General features: G+C 33.7%; 1 protein-coding gene across 1 annotated transcript; it reads left to right on the forward strand.

The window, feature by feature from the left end:
- Positions 1-3,268: 3,268 nt before the first annotated feature.
- On the forward strand, positions 3,269-6,783 carry LOC130724361 (1-acyl-sn-glycerol-3-phosphate acyltransferase 2-like). Its single transcript, XM_057575567.1, has 4 exons — positions 3,269-3,450; positions 5,090-5,166; positions 5,347-5,505; positions 6,433-6,783. Exons 1-4 carry the CDS (start codon positions 3,432-3,434, stop codon positions 6,460-6,462), a joined length of 285 nt encoding a protein of 94 aa, XP_057431550.1. The 5' UTR covers positions 3,269-3,431; the 3' UTR covers positions 6,463-6,783.
- The last annotated feature ends 7,417 nt before the right edge of the window (positions 6,784-14,200 follow it).

The following is a 14,200-nucleotide window of genomic DNA, read 5'->3' on the forward strand; positions in this document are numbered from 1 at the left end:
GTGATGTATGAGCTTAATTTAAGAATGATATTAATAAGGCTAACTAACTAATAGCCAGGTGAATGAAAAATATCAAGAATTCAATTCGTCTAAAATTAGAAATTCACTTAAAAACCGAAGAGTAGATTATTGAGTTCCTTAAGCATTTAGTTGATGATTTGATCTTTTCATTGTGTATATTGAAAAGAATCTTGGTTTGGAGATGTTTGTCCCCTTAATGTGATCTTAAATTTTCAAGGAGATTAGTCTGGTGATTGTCATGGTAAAATACATTAGTGCTAAAAAAACACAGCATTAAGACAATCATTAATAGTATAATTAACTGATGATCAAATGAATATGCTTACGGATCAAATGAATATGCTTAAAGAGTATACTACTATTAATATTTAAAAAACCTCATAATTTTTTATATGTGAATATATGTTCACAAATCACACTTTCAAAATTAACTGCTGTGGGGCTTTGTCTCTCCAATGTAACCATAATAAATAATTAACTAATGTGATGACTGATAAATTTACTTTATAGAAACCAATCATAGAATAATTAAAATCATAAATTATCAACTAAAATCTTCCTAGTAACTATTTAGCAAATGAAGTGAACCTGCTGCAGGCTGCTGAAGCGACACAACGGCACGACTAGGATTTGATATTTTTCTGGGATTTTACTAACTATGCTTTATTGGTGTATTTTATTTTATTCAACTGAGCATAAGTGTGACATTAAAGTACGTGCATTTGTTGTTGTTTTTTGGAAAGCTGTTGGAGACTGGAGCAGAGAACGAATCTTTGTTTATACTATAACAAAACAAATGTCCATGACGATGGCTATGACAGAGATGCAATGCTTGGTCTACTATATAGAATACAATATTGTCTCGAGAAGTCATTGTGGACAAGAGATATGATTTATGAGCCCGTTTGGATTGACACCATAACAAGTTTTTGTTTAATTTTTATCTCTCAATAAGGTTGACACTAAAATTTTAGTTTTGATAGTTGGGAGGTGTTTTTTTTTCTGCATCCTACCATATTTTATTTTAAAAAACAGTGTTTGAAAGAAGTAAAACTCATCACTTTTAATTAGATCGGCAATCCACACATCTATATTAGTTTTTAAGATAAAATTAGATCTACTTCAAATTTCAAATTTCAAATTTCAAGTAGAGCGTGGACCCCTATTAATAAAAGGCTTGCGCTTATTTTTTAAGCTGATATTCTTCATGGTATAACTAACTATTCTAGCTGGGGTTTATTCACATACAAGTCTCAGATTTGAAACTCTTGTTAATTGCCGCTCAGGGAAGATATTAAATTAGTTAAAAGAAAAGAAATAAATGAGTTTTTATTAAAAATATAGTATTAATATATAATTAAAAATTCATATTTTGAAAAAAAAAACTTTTACTTTTAAAGAATTTTTTTGAGGTGATTAGTGTTTGTTAATTCATGTCATAAACAAAATCAAGATAGTGCTGGTAAACTTATATTTGGATATCGGAACACTAATGTAAACAGACTTATTTCAAAATATAAAGTGCATGTACATGATTATTTTTATGGATTGAGATGAAAATTCACTTATATTTTAACTGCCTACAAATATACACAAACATGGGCGGCACATGCCATGACCAAGATTTGTTTGTGCAATCTAAATCTTCCTGTCGTTTATATATTAGTTACACTTTAATGGTATGGTGGGAGTATGTTAATCAAAAATATACGAGTGTTACATTAATGCTATGTTTGGTTGGAGGGAGAGGAAAGGAAAGGGAAGGAAAACACGGAAATCGATTCTAGTCCAAGTTCACTCCTCGATTTCCGTGTTTTCCTTCCCTTTCCTTTCCTCTCCCTCCAACCAAACAAAGCCTAAAGTAAGCTCTGTGCGCTTTCCATGCTCTAACTTCACATTGTGTTATTCTATATGAACTTCTTTTTCATTTTACTTGACATTGTTGATGCCTATAAAAAAAACTTGATATTGTTGATTTTGCATTTTTCTAAGTAAGCGAATGAATTTCATTGAATGAGAAAGAAAAAAAGCATGACGTCAACAAGGTATGTTCAAGAAAGAAAGAAAGAGCTACAAGTCTATCTGTACAACTTGATGATTTTTGAATTATTTAGCAGTACGTGTACTAGTAGTAGTATCTACTACTTCTTATTTGCAAGTTTCAATTTCACTATTCCTTCAAAACCACCAATCGCTGCTCGCCACGTGTCTGCAGCTTTAACAAGTTTTTTTTTTTTCAGTTGGAACTTGGGAAACGACGTCGTTCTCCCTTTTTCACTGTGACTCCCCTACGATGACGAACCCCAATTTGCAGTCCTTCCTTCTGCACTCTTCACGCCGCCTCCTCTTTTCCCATCACCTTCTCTCTTCCCCTCGAACCCACCACCACCGACCACCTCCACTCGGGTCCATTTAGCGCTGCCACCACCTCCTCTTTTCCCATCACCACCGCACCAGCTCCTCTCTTCCCCCTCAAACCCACCACCACCGACCACCTCTTCACCGTCAGAATTGTGCCGCCACCTTCAACACAACCTAAATTGAGCACCACCGCCATCGCTCCCTTTCTTTCCAGATCGTGCCGACGCCGCCGCCCTTCCGTACTTTTTCCCCGATTTCTCGCTTCCTCTGTATCAGTGTCACCGATTTCCCCCGTTTCCAGCGGTTACCGACGTCACTCAGCGCAAAAGACTTACTTTCCACGACCCTCGGTGTGCTCCCACGGATTCTCCGGTGATGGCCATCACATCTCCCTATCTACTATTACGTGGGTAAGCCTTTGTAACAATTCTTTTTTGTACTTCAACCCACTGTATCTTAACCCTTCTCATACGTTTTCTCCTAATTTCGTCCTTTTTATGTATTTTTTATCTGATATAGTTGATTAGATGTGCATTTTTTTTAGGGGATTTGGTACTTGGTTTAGCACTTCTCATACGTTTCCTCCTAATTCCATCCCATTGTTATCTTCGATTCTTTCATTTTTTATGCATCTATCATTTCTATTCTGAGCAGAAGTTGAGATTAGGTATGTAGATGTAGATGGAGGGTTATAGGTGGAAGGCTTTACAGAGACTCTTCTATTATTTTGTTTCTTCAGATAGATTTGGCTATAAATATCCCCTTAGTTCTCATTCACACTTTACCTCCCCTTCCGGTTAGCTCTGCTATTTAACCCTTTTATTTGTGTGTTATGAACTCTTTAGATGATCAGCACTATTAATTCAATCAGGAGTAACAAAAGATTCAGGATTCGTGTGTTATCAACTGTTCTGCAAAATATTTTGTCTTGCCATTTGTTGCCTTGCCTGATTTCTTTTCTCTTTTTCTCAGATATGTGTATTCTGGAGCTCTACTTTTGTAAATCAAGGTTCTGCTGGAGCAACTAATAAAACTATGCAGAAAGGGCAATGGTAATTGTGCAGGAAGGTAATTTTGCAGCTAATTCATTTGATTATATCACAATTTGAAAGCTTATTTTAACTTTTGTAAGTTTACATGATTAATTTTCTTTAAATTTCATGTATCTCATTCATTTTAAGTAGTTTTTAGATCCTAAATGTGAAGAGGTCTGAATATCAGTTTGGTACTTGATTAAATGTTTGGCTTTGTTTATAATCGTGATTGTGATGATGGTCCAACTTCAATCTTTATCCTATTACGAGAACTATTTATTATTTTGAATGGTGGTTGAATCATTGGTTGAAGGACTTTGAAGTCAATAAATATGAGATTGGATTATTCATAATTTGTCTTGGGCTATTTTTTATAATATTATAATGGAGAATCTGTTGAAGATCTTAAAACCTTCATTGTTTGCAAAAGTTTTTAATTTTTGTTTTGGACATTTTGTATTGTTGTGCTTTTGGTATCACACTCGTGTTTTAGTTAGTTGTATATAAAATGGTCTGGTTTACTCTCCCTTCATGGCTGTGTTTTTCCTTATTCTTCACATGTTCTTGAAAGCCAATTGCTGAAAGGCATGAAGCTATTTTAATTTTAGAATATTAGAGAATTTGATATTTGATATTAAAACCTTCAGAGCTCACATAATGTTTTATTCAAGTGTTCACAACAATTGTGTAAAAACAGGTTAGCTTCTTTTATTCAAGTGTTCACGTTTCCAATAAGATGACATACTCCATTGATCATACAAATAGTTACCTGTTACCCTATTAATATTTTAATTATCTCCTATTGGTTATAGACTATAGAGTAATGAGCTTTTCCCTTTTCATTCTCTATAAATACTCCCATTGTTTTGTTGTTTTCCCATCCTCATCCTCAAATCCTCAATTGATATTGCATATGAAGTTGTGAGTTATACTGATACTGATGTCTTTTAATGATTATATATTGTTGGTCCATATTCCTGGTATTACCCCTTTGGAAGCATTATTTAATTGCTTATAACGCCCTCTTTTTTAAGAGGTATTAGTCATGATTAGAGTTTTTTATACTTTCTTAGCTTGAATCATGTTCTGATCACACATTTCTCTTCTTTATTGTTATTATAGACAGAAAAGTGAGACCAAATATTACATGTTTCCTTTTCAATGCTAATCATTTACATAGTTGGTTGATTATAGCCATAACACATGGATGGAACATGGATGCTAATCTTTGATTTGACATTTTTTTATTTGATTTGTCCTTCAACTGTTGACAGTTTATTTAACATTATCCAACAGCGTTCAGGTTGCCTTGGCAGTACTCTAGCTGTGATGAAGAAATCATCGAAATTTCTTCCGATACATGCTTTGTTTTGGCTTTTACTTTTGAAATGAAAAGATTGGATGTTTTTTTTATTCTATGATTAAGAATATATCGCCAAAAGTGTACCCCGCGCTATATAGTATTTTGATTTAGTCCTTGGAAATAATAACATTTAATTCTTTTTTTAATGTTTCACTTTCTATGTGCAATTTACCTGCCTTGAAGATTACTTTTTGTTTTCTGATCACAGGCATAACTTTGGCATGTAATTATAATTAGTAAAGCATTAGAAGTATGTTATGCCGGTTATTTCTCTCAATATTGGTATTTGTGCTAAATTCTATATATGCAGGTCATTGGCTGGTCAATTTGGTTTCTGAGTATCTCTTTTTGGAGAAAATTTGGGCCAAGGATGAAAGCACATTAAAGGTACGAGTTTCTAAATTATAATTACAAGCTATACCCTTTTATATGATAAAGATACTTGCTTTTGCTTGCCATATTATTTTCTTCTTACATATGCAGCAATATATATGAAATGACTAGGAACCCCTGAATAAGCTTTAGTTTGTATTCTGGAATTTAAGTGTTTCATTACTCTTTCTGCAGTCATGCCTCCAACGGCTGAGTGATTTCCCGCTTCCATTTTGGTTGGCTCTATTTGTAGAAGGAACACGCTTTACACAGGCCAAACTCTTAGTTGCACAGGAATATGCAACCTCCACTGGATTGCCTGTTCCGAGAAATGTTTTGATTCCTACAACTAAGGTGATGTATAACTATTTTTTCCGCTTCATTTGTCTTCAAACTTCCCTTGCATTTATTTTTCATACGTTGCCTAGATTTGAAGCTATACTATTTTGTTCTGATATAACTACCAGGCTTAACTGTTCCATGTATAGCATCTATCACTTGCAAATCGTAGCAGCATTGTCTACGAAACTGTTACTATTGTTCTGCTTGTGATTAAGTTGATTTCATTCTAGCGAGCAAGGGTAGCTAAAAGTTTAATTCAGTTTGGTGGTTTTGTGGATAACACATTCATGAATCACATGCTAGCTAGGTTCATATGGTCATAGTGAATCGATTGATGCAATTTTTTGAGGACTGAAACAAAATGATTCAAGAGGAGTAGCTAAACATAAGCTATTCAAATTTGAAGCATTTTTATATATTAGAATATTTAAGGATAGAGGGAAAGGAGGCAGTTAGAGGAATTAGTTCTATGGTATGTCGATTAGGTACAGTTTGAGAATTTAGTATTGAGAGGGGATATGGTCATATGGTTTAGAAATATTGGTAATTATGGAAGGATTCTTCAGTAAGTTAGGAAGTTTAAATAAAAGTTTTTCATATTCTCAGTTTTTAATAAAACAGTTTATTTCCTTTGTAGGTATTAGTTTCTCATTTAACTTCCCTGGGTTTCCTAATCCTATCCTAACTACATAGTGAAAATGGCCCAATGTTTTTTGTTTCTTTTCCAAATTTAATTAGTTGCTATGTTCTTCCGAAGCACCAAAAAAAAAAGTTGCTATGCCTTTCTTTATATTTTAGATAATGATTAATCTAAGATGGAGAAAAGTTCAATTTTAGATTAGCTTGGATGAAATGATGTACTGGTCACCCTTAGGTCTTAAGTTCTGTTTTTTAATAGCTAAATTAATTAATGCTAAACAAAGTCTTTTACATTTGCAGAATTGCTGGACGTCAATGGCACCTAAATAACCTGAAAACAATAAGGACCCTTCGATGGTGTGGGTTGATCCGGTGATAGTTGATTTGGTGGTTGTGGCTCGGTGGTGATGGGAAGAGAGGAAGTGGTGGCGGCGCTGAGTGGAGGAGGTTGCGGCGCGATTAGGGAGAATGAGGTGGTGGCCGCGCGACTTAGAGTTTTGGGAGAAGAAGGAGAGAGAGAGAGAGAGCTGAGTGTTTCTGTACCGGTTGTTAGGGTTCTCTGTTGGTGTATGTTTTATAATTATATGGGTTCTGAAAACCCTAAAACTTTGGCAGCAAAATTAATTGCTTTATGTAATTTTCTCTACTATTTCTCGCGAATTATTTGCTTTATTGTTGTTCTGAATTTTTCTATTTTTTCAAAGCTTGATACAATTTACTTATTGAAGTTGGGACTATATAATGTGGGGTGTGTGTTGTTGGTATAGGTCATATATGGTCTCACTGCCTGTAGTGATGTTGTTTGTTGCTGAGTTGATGAGTTTTGAATTGTTGCTGGAATTGAGCGTGCAAGGAAGAGTTTATGTTTTCTTGACCAAGCCCCACTCTTCTTATGTATCTTTGGCTGGTAGTATAATTCCTCAAGAGATGGTGGTGGGGTGTTGGATTTTGGTTAAGTGATTAATGAAGTATCGAACTTTATGTTTTGCCCCTGGATATGATTGTACTTGATATAAAACACATTGGTTCCATTCCATGTGTAAAAGTACTACACTACATTAAATATATTTTTTATAATGTTATCATCTTATTTCATTATGACTCTTTAGTCTTTACAGTTTACACTAAAAATCTGTTGGGGGTGTTTGCACAAGTGCCCCATGAAATATATAGTGAGAAAAAAAAATTAAAAATAATATGAGAATGATACATTAAAACATATGGAATCAATATGTTCTTTATGTTCATTTTGTCAAGTTCTTTATTCAAAGCATGGCATGGATTTTATTTCTTAAAATAAATGTAATTTATTTAAAATTAGACACATGCCACTATGTGAATGCAGAATTAGATGGATCATTTTGATATTTTTCTTCGTTCCAGCATAGTTTTAAACTCATGGCATGTGCATTGATTGATGAGGCAAATTTGTGAGCATTGGATGGATGCTGCCAATTGGCTTTTGCAGTCCTGTACAAAAGCATAGGGAGCTACTTGCTCTAATCTATTGGGAGTACTAGCAGGGGAGCAAAAGGGCATCTATTTCATAAAGTACATTCATATTTCTTGACCGCTACTGCTATTTTTATGTCCTTATTTCTTTTAGTATAATTTAAGGAAGCTAAAATTTTTATGTAGGGTATAGATTATGCAGTCAATGTTATGTTTCGTAAAAATAACAATTAATACGAATATGATATGTAAATATTTTATTGATTACTAAATTTAACTTTAAATAATATTCCAACAATTTATATATTTAGTTTGTTAATTTCTTGATTCACTATTAAATTGTCAAATGATTTTTCCTTGCGATACGGGTGCAGGACGACCTCACTTTGTGGAACTAATGGATAGTATTTTAAATACAATTTCCTCTTTTGTAAGGATTTACATGTCAATTAACACAAACAAACCAGTAAATAAATATAAAAATATTCATTTTATCATTGTATTCCTCTTTTATCATGAAAAGGAACTACTGATCTAAGTGATGAATCAGATTGATCCAGAAAACGGTTAACCGTTACTCGATGGATATTTTTTTTGGTACATAATCTAATTCTTATTAATGGAGATAAAAGAAATAAGAGTTGTTAACAAAAAGTGATAGATTGGGTAAATTTGAAACACGTTAAGGGCGAACTAAACTTAATATTGCAGAGTTATCCAATTAATGACTATAAGTAAGATGAAACATTAAGAGAAAATGGAAGATAATAACAACATATAAGTGTTTCACTAATTAAAATTGTATGTTTTCGTAAATATATCATTGTATATATATATATATATATATGAAGTACTCAATAATTATAATTAACAATTAATTTGTTAAAAACTTACCCGTGCATCGCACGGGCAAACGGGCTCTATCCTAGTATCATATGAACTTTCCCTCATTCTTCGCATTCATTATTTGCTCAACTGTTAATTGCCACTTGGTAGAGTCATTATTATTTACAGCCTTTAAGCATTTGGTAAAGCCATGAAAGTGTCATGCATATGGGCACATTTCAATATCCGGATGCAGATCACCCTGCAATTTCTTTTATCTCTTTTCAGAACAATATATTTTTATTTAAACTTTTTTTTGGAATGAACGTTATTTTCTAGACTTTAAACTAAACAGCAGAGAGCTTTAAGGAAGATAAAAAAATACTTTTAATCATCCAATATTTAATTTCCTCTCCTTTGTGATCTAAAAAATTTCGTTGATATGTCTGCAAAAAAAAAAAAGTCATGGATCGGATCAACCTCACAGTCTCAAAATAAAGAAAGTGGACCTTAAATGTTTTGGGAGTCGGTAAAACGACTTAACCACCAGTTGAGAAAGGACGGACAATTTATTAGTTCACTCTCCATTACTTAAGTGGATTAGAACTAGGTGACTATTGTTCTGGGAGTCGGTGAAATACCCGACCACCTCATATGTCTAAGTGGACGACCGCCGTGAAGCACCCGACCGCGATACTGAGGCTGAGAAGCAGCCCAACCCGACCACCGTTTTAGGACGATCATCCCTTACCAGGACGAACGTTTAGGAGTCACTCGACCACGGGACTGAACGATTGTACAACCGACCCTGGCTGTGATGAAGAGGTTGCTCACGACTTACCACGACAGGAAGTAAGGTTCGAATCAACTCAGACATCACATCACTGACCCTACACCATAAGGCTAAAGATTAGGATCGAGGCTCGAGGCCTAGTCATCAGTTACTAGAAAACCTCAGCCGTAGTATCCCTCGGACCTGCAGGAACTGCAGACTAATCTAACGAAGGAGAACCGCTCCTGATCCTAGGTTCTCATTGCTTCTCCTAAGGGATATCTTGATCTCGATCTCTCTGATATAAAAGGCCCCTTGCAGCTGGGGGCCAAGGTAACTTATCTTTTTCCCAACTCTCTACATCAAACTCTCTCACCTTTCACTACCTGAACTAACTTAAGCATTGGAGTGCCTAGCAGGACCCCCTCCTGGGCTCACCCTCTTTGCTCGAGACTGCCCCTCGCCCGACCTCAGCTCGACGTCCACCAGTTCCCTACCGTTCTCCCCTCTCCCTACCCTTCCTGGTAGGTTTGGTCTGTCCCCCCCCCCCCCCGATCAGTAAATATAATGGAAAAAGTAAATTGAGAAAAAAAGGAAGATAAGTGTGAAGAAAAGTCTCTTGATACTTATTGTGATTCTTTCATTCATTAATTGTTGTCCATTAATTATCATGTTTGAAAAATCTGATATATAGTTGAATCAATGAAGGTGCTGGGTTTTTCACGCTTCAATTACTCAACGTTAAGCAATGAAAATTATATTGAAAAAAAGTACAGGGAGTATTTCAACCCAATAGAAGTAAAGAAGACAGAAAAAAAGAGGAGAGAAAGGAGAAACAGCAGAATACAATTAAAAAAGAACAAGCCTCCAAGGCATCAGATGTTGTTTCATAACTCAACTATGGTTAAATTCTGTTTGAACCAAAATTATTAAATAAATATTTTTTAATATATTGAATAATTTATCAACATAAAATGTTAAAACTAAGTTAAATTAAGTTTAAACTCATAAAAAGAACATAATGTATATTTATAAGATTAAAAGTAAAAATAAAAAACATACAATTTCAATATCGTTGTTGATTTTGATTAGTTTTGATCCGGTTGGATCTTCATAGTTCTCTCTAATTCTAAAATTTACTATTTTTTTCATTTAAGGGAATCGGTCACATAACATGTTCCTAATTATTAACCGGTTGGACTGATCAGTCCAATCAGAATTTCAAACCTATGATTATGAGACGGACAAATCTAGATGGGAAGGGCACTAGGACTGATCTCCAGAAACTTACCAAAGAGTGTGAATATTAAGGCTTTTGTCAAATTAGGCAGGTGGAATTTTAGAAAGTAACAAGCATATACTCGGATGGGTCCATGGGAGTTGTTATATTCATGCACTTTGATTATTCTTTTGTTTATCTCTATGACGATTGCTGATCTAACATATACAATCTCCATTAACCCCTATTAACAACTCTTCTAATGCAGATCAATATAATGTTGTCCAAATTAAATTAGAACGACTTTTTATGCAATATATATATATATATATATATGATGTAGACATTGCTTGCTTAATTCAGCTAACTTGGACAGATGCACTTTACTTTCCGAATGAAGAATATGTTGAGCCATGTGTCCCCCCACTTACGGTCAAAGAAATAGTATATGGTAACTTATTCCAACTTGTCTGAACACGATTATGACTTTACGATCGTACATGCAACGAATACTCATCCATGGTGATCATCTCATCATAAAAACACGTGCTTTTCCTTTTCTTCTCCCGCATTTGGATTCAGATTTCACCTTTAATAGTCAATAGGTTAATTATAGGGTCTAACCAAACGTGTTGATGAAGTGATTCAACATCCCTTAAATAAGTAGTTGAGTACGTATTTGAATTTTAACTGTGAGTGAAAAAAAAATCATTAACAAGTCTCCAACACCTTAGTACATAAGTTGACCATATGGCGAAAAATTAGTCTCGGGTTTGTCCCGTTTATGTAATTTTCAGGTTCTTAGAGTGCAGGAGATATGAAAATGATGATACAAGAGAGATGCCTCAAGGATAGTAAAAAAAAAAAGTAGAAAGTCCTTAAGATGTTCTTGTTTACTTGTACTAAAGATTTGCTCTTAGCAATCCTAATTGACTGATATATTCTAGAATTGCTTGGATTGAACTACTTATACTTCAAATTATTTTGAATTATTTGGTTATTAATTACTTACGAAAAGCATTCATATGATTTGTTGTTTTGTATATGTACTTGTTAGTTTGGTTAGCTTCTATTAATTTATGATTCCTATTTATAGCTACATCTTCTTTTAATTTATGCAAACATAGTAATCATAGATAAAGCTAAAAAAATGTTAAGTTGCATTACTTACAAAATAGTTAAAATTAAATTAACCATATATAGGTATATATTATATTTAAATAAAAATATTATAATCAATATAATGAGTATGAAATTAGTTGTAAAGCAGCTGTCATTTAAATTACTAAATAGCTACGTATTATTAGGTGCCAAATTGCTAACGATATTTTCATGTCAATCAACTAGGAAATAGTTGGAAATTTTCCTAGTTAATACTCGTAAAATAAAAAAAAATATTGTAATATATGGCTTGCATTTATTCTGTAAATAGCTAGGAAACTTTTCGATTTCGCCTCCATTTAACTGGAAAAATATTTGGAAGCCAATCAGCCACTCAAATCAAGCAACCAAAAATCTGGGGTAGCCAAACACTAGTTTTTTCTCTAGCTAAACGCCTTTTGCTAAAATTTGCTACAAAGTTGCTAGGAAATGTTTGGAGGCTAATCTCGGAACGTCTTGTTGTGCAAGGAAAAAAAGAAATTAATTAAGGATTTTTTTTTTTGTCAATAATTAATTAAGGATTTGACAACGGTCTTCATTCCTCTGTATTTTATTTGACCATTATATTACTCTTTTAGCATAGCCAAGCTCATCTTGACAAAAAAAGGGTTTTAGCCCAGCTTATCGATCCAAGAGCTTATTTGCAGCTGATTAAGCCCAGTCAATGTTTACCCAATCGGCCCAATTAAAATTTCCTCGCTTCTCTCCTTGCTGATTAATTCAACGTTTACCCAATTGGCCTAATTACAAATTGTATGGAATATATGTCATATGCCTTTTAGATTTTTCTTATATATGGTAATATAAACACGTAAAGTCTTCTATCAACTCTTTATCCATAAGACCATAACAACCAAAGTCTATTTTACTCTATATCCATAAGACCATAACAACCAATGGTTTAATTTCTTTTTTGGTAATAAGTCGTCATAACCAGCCAAGATTAATGGGATTGTTTGTTGACTATCCCAATCCCATTAAGAATCATTGCCATTGATAAGTCGTCATAAAATCCAGGTTCAATTTGTATAATTCACCCTGTCAAGTTCATCCGCATGTCCATAAGGCATTAAATAATGTCTTTTTTTAATACATTGAAGGAGACGATGGAGGATGAAGATGATTGGGGATGAAAATGTTGGTTGTGATGATTTTATTATTATTTTGGTCTCTCTAATATACTATGTGAGCATTTGAAAAAAATCCACATCCGTGAAAATTTACTCCAAATCATCAATCAAGTTAAGTTAAATGATAAAAATCACACGCAACAATAAGATAAGGGAGGTAAACAAAAGTTTAATTGAGGGTCTAACAGGTCACGACCCATATACATAACTCAAACTATTTTTAATTAAATAATTTAAACATTTTTATGATTTAGTTAAAGGAATTTTTAAAGACTAACTGAATTGACCACGGTATAAATTACTAGTGCGATAACCCGTGCGTTGCACGGAATTTTATGTTGGAATTTTTTAATAAATAAATTAGTTTCCATATATATATATATGTGTAATTTTTAAATTATAAATAAGTCAATCGTGTATAAATCAATCGTGTAATAATATATGAAGAGAAAAATGAAATAAATAAATGAAATTATGTTGTCTATATCAAACATTTCAAAAACTTCCTTAAACACCACATTTACCGTACTGGTATGTTGTTTGCCCGACTCATCCAATATACAAAGTTTAAGACCATTTCTTGAGCGTACTCTAGAGAGAGCTACATATAACTGACCATGAGTGAAGACGGGCATCGGAAGGAAGAGCCCAACCTGAGATAGTATTTGTCTTTGACTTTTTTTATGGTCATCGCAAAGCATACTGCAATTGGAAACTCTCTTCTTCTGAATTTAATTGGAAATTTGTAATCATAAGGAATCAAGTCCGTTCTTGAAATGTGCATTTTGACATTAACATTTGTTCTTGTGGTAACAGTTGCACCGATAACACGTTCACCAAGTTCCACAATTAACTTGGTTCCATTGCATAAATTTGTTGTTTGGTCTATATTTCTCAAAAGCATGATTGAAGTACCAACTTTCAATAATAGTTTGTGGTTAGGGATTCCTGAACTTTTAGTGTCGTTAAAAATTTCTATGGTAAACCACTCACCTCGGATTTCATAATCCTCATCTGATCGCAAGGCAGAGTCGGAGCTCAGATATTCATGTTTTGGTGCAGCTATCATGCCAAACATGTGTTTATCATTTCAACTGCCTCCAATGTAGGGGCCAATATTGCTCTATCTTGAAAGAATTGCAGGTCTCTCATTTTGTGCGGAAGGTCAGAATATGTATATTTAATCAATTCCATTAATTGGCCATGACTAATTGAGATAAGCAGATCTTGCGGGATTTGAACATCATGCTCTCCTGCAAACTCTTTGATTTCTTTTGCTTCATCAGGCGTCTCAGCTGCGGTTAGCCGCATGTTCTTAGACAATTTCATAACTTTGCATTGCTTCCACAATGATAAAGAGGTTATAGTAGCTTCCACAAAAGATTAGTTCTAAACTTATAAATATTTAAGGAGAAATTGCATTGTGATGTTTATCATTGTTACATTAATCTCACTTATATTTTGCAAAATTCATTGACATCTCCCCTTGATGTCTCATTTAGAGTAATA

Source organism: Lotus japonicus, chromosome 6 (assembly GCF_012489685.1).
Source record: "Lotus japonicus ecotype B-129 chromosome 6, LjGifu_v1.2".
Taxonomy (NCBI): domain Eukaryota; kingdom Viridiplantae; phylum Streptophyta; class Magnoliopsida; order Fabales; family Fabaceae; genus Lotus; species Lotus japonicus.

Excerpts from the sequence above, each read along its gene's own strand:
- LOC130724361 (XM_057575567.1), top strand. Across the intron at positions 5,167-5,346 it reads AGGATGAAAGCACATTAAAG|TCATGCCTCCAACGGCTGAG; the intron begins GTACGAGTTTCT and ends CTCTTTCTGCAG. Across the intron at positions 5,506-6,432 it reads TTTTGATTCCTACAACTAAG|AATTGCTGGACGTCAATGGC; the intron begins GTGATGTATAAC and ends TTACATTTGCAG.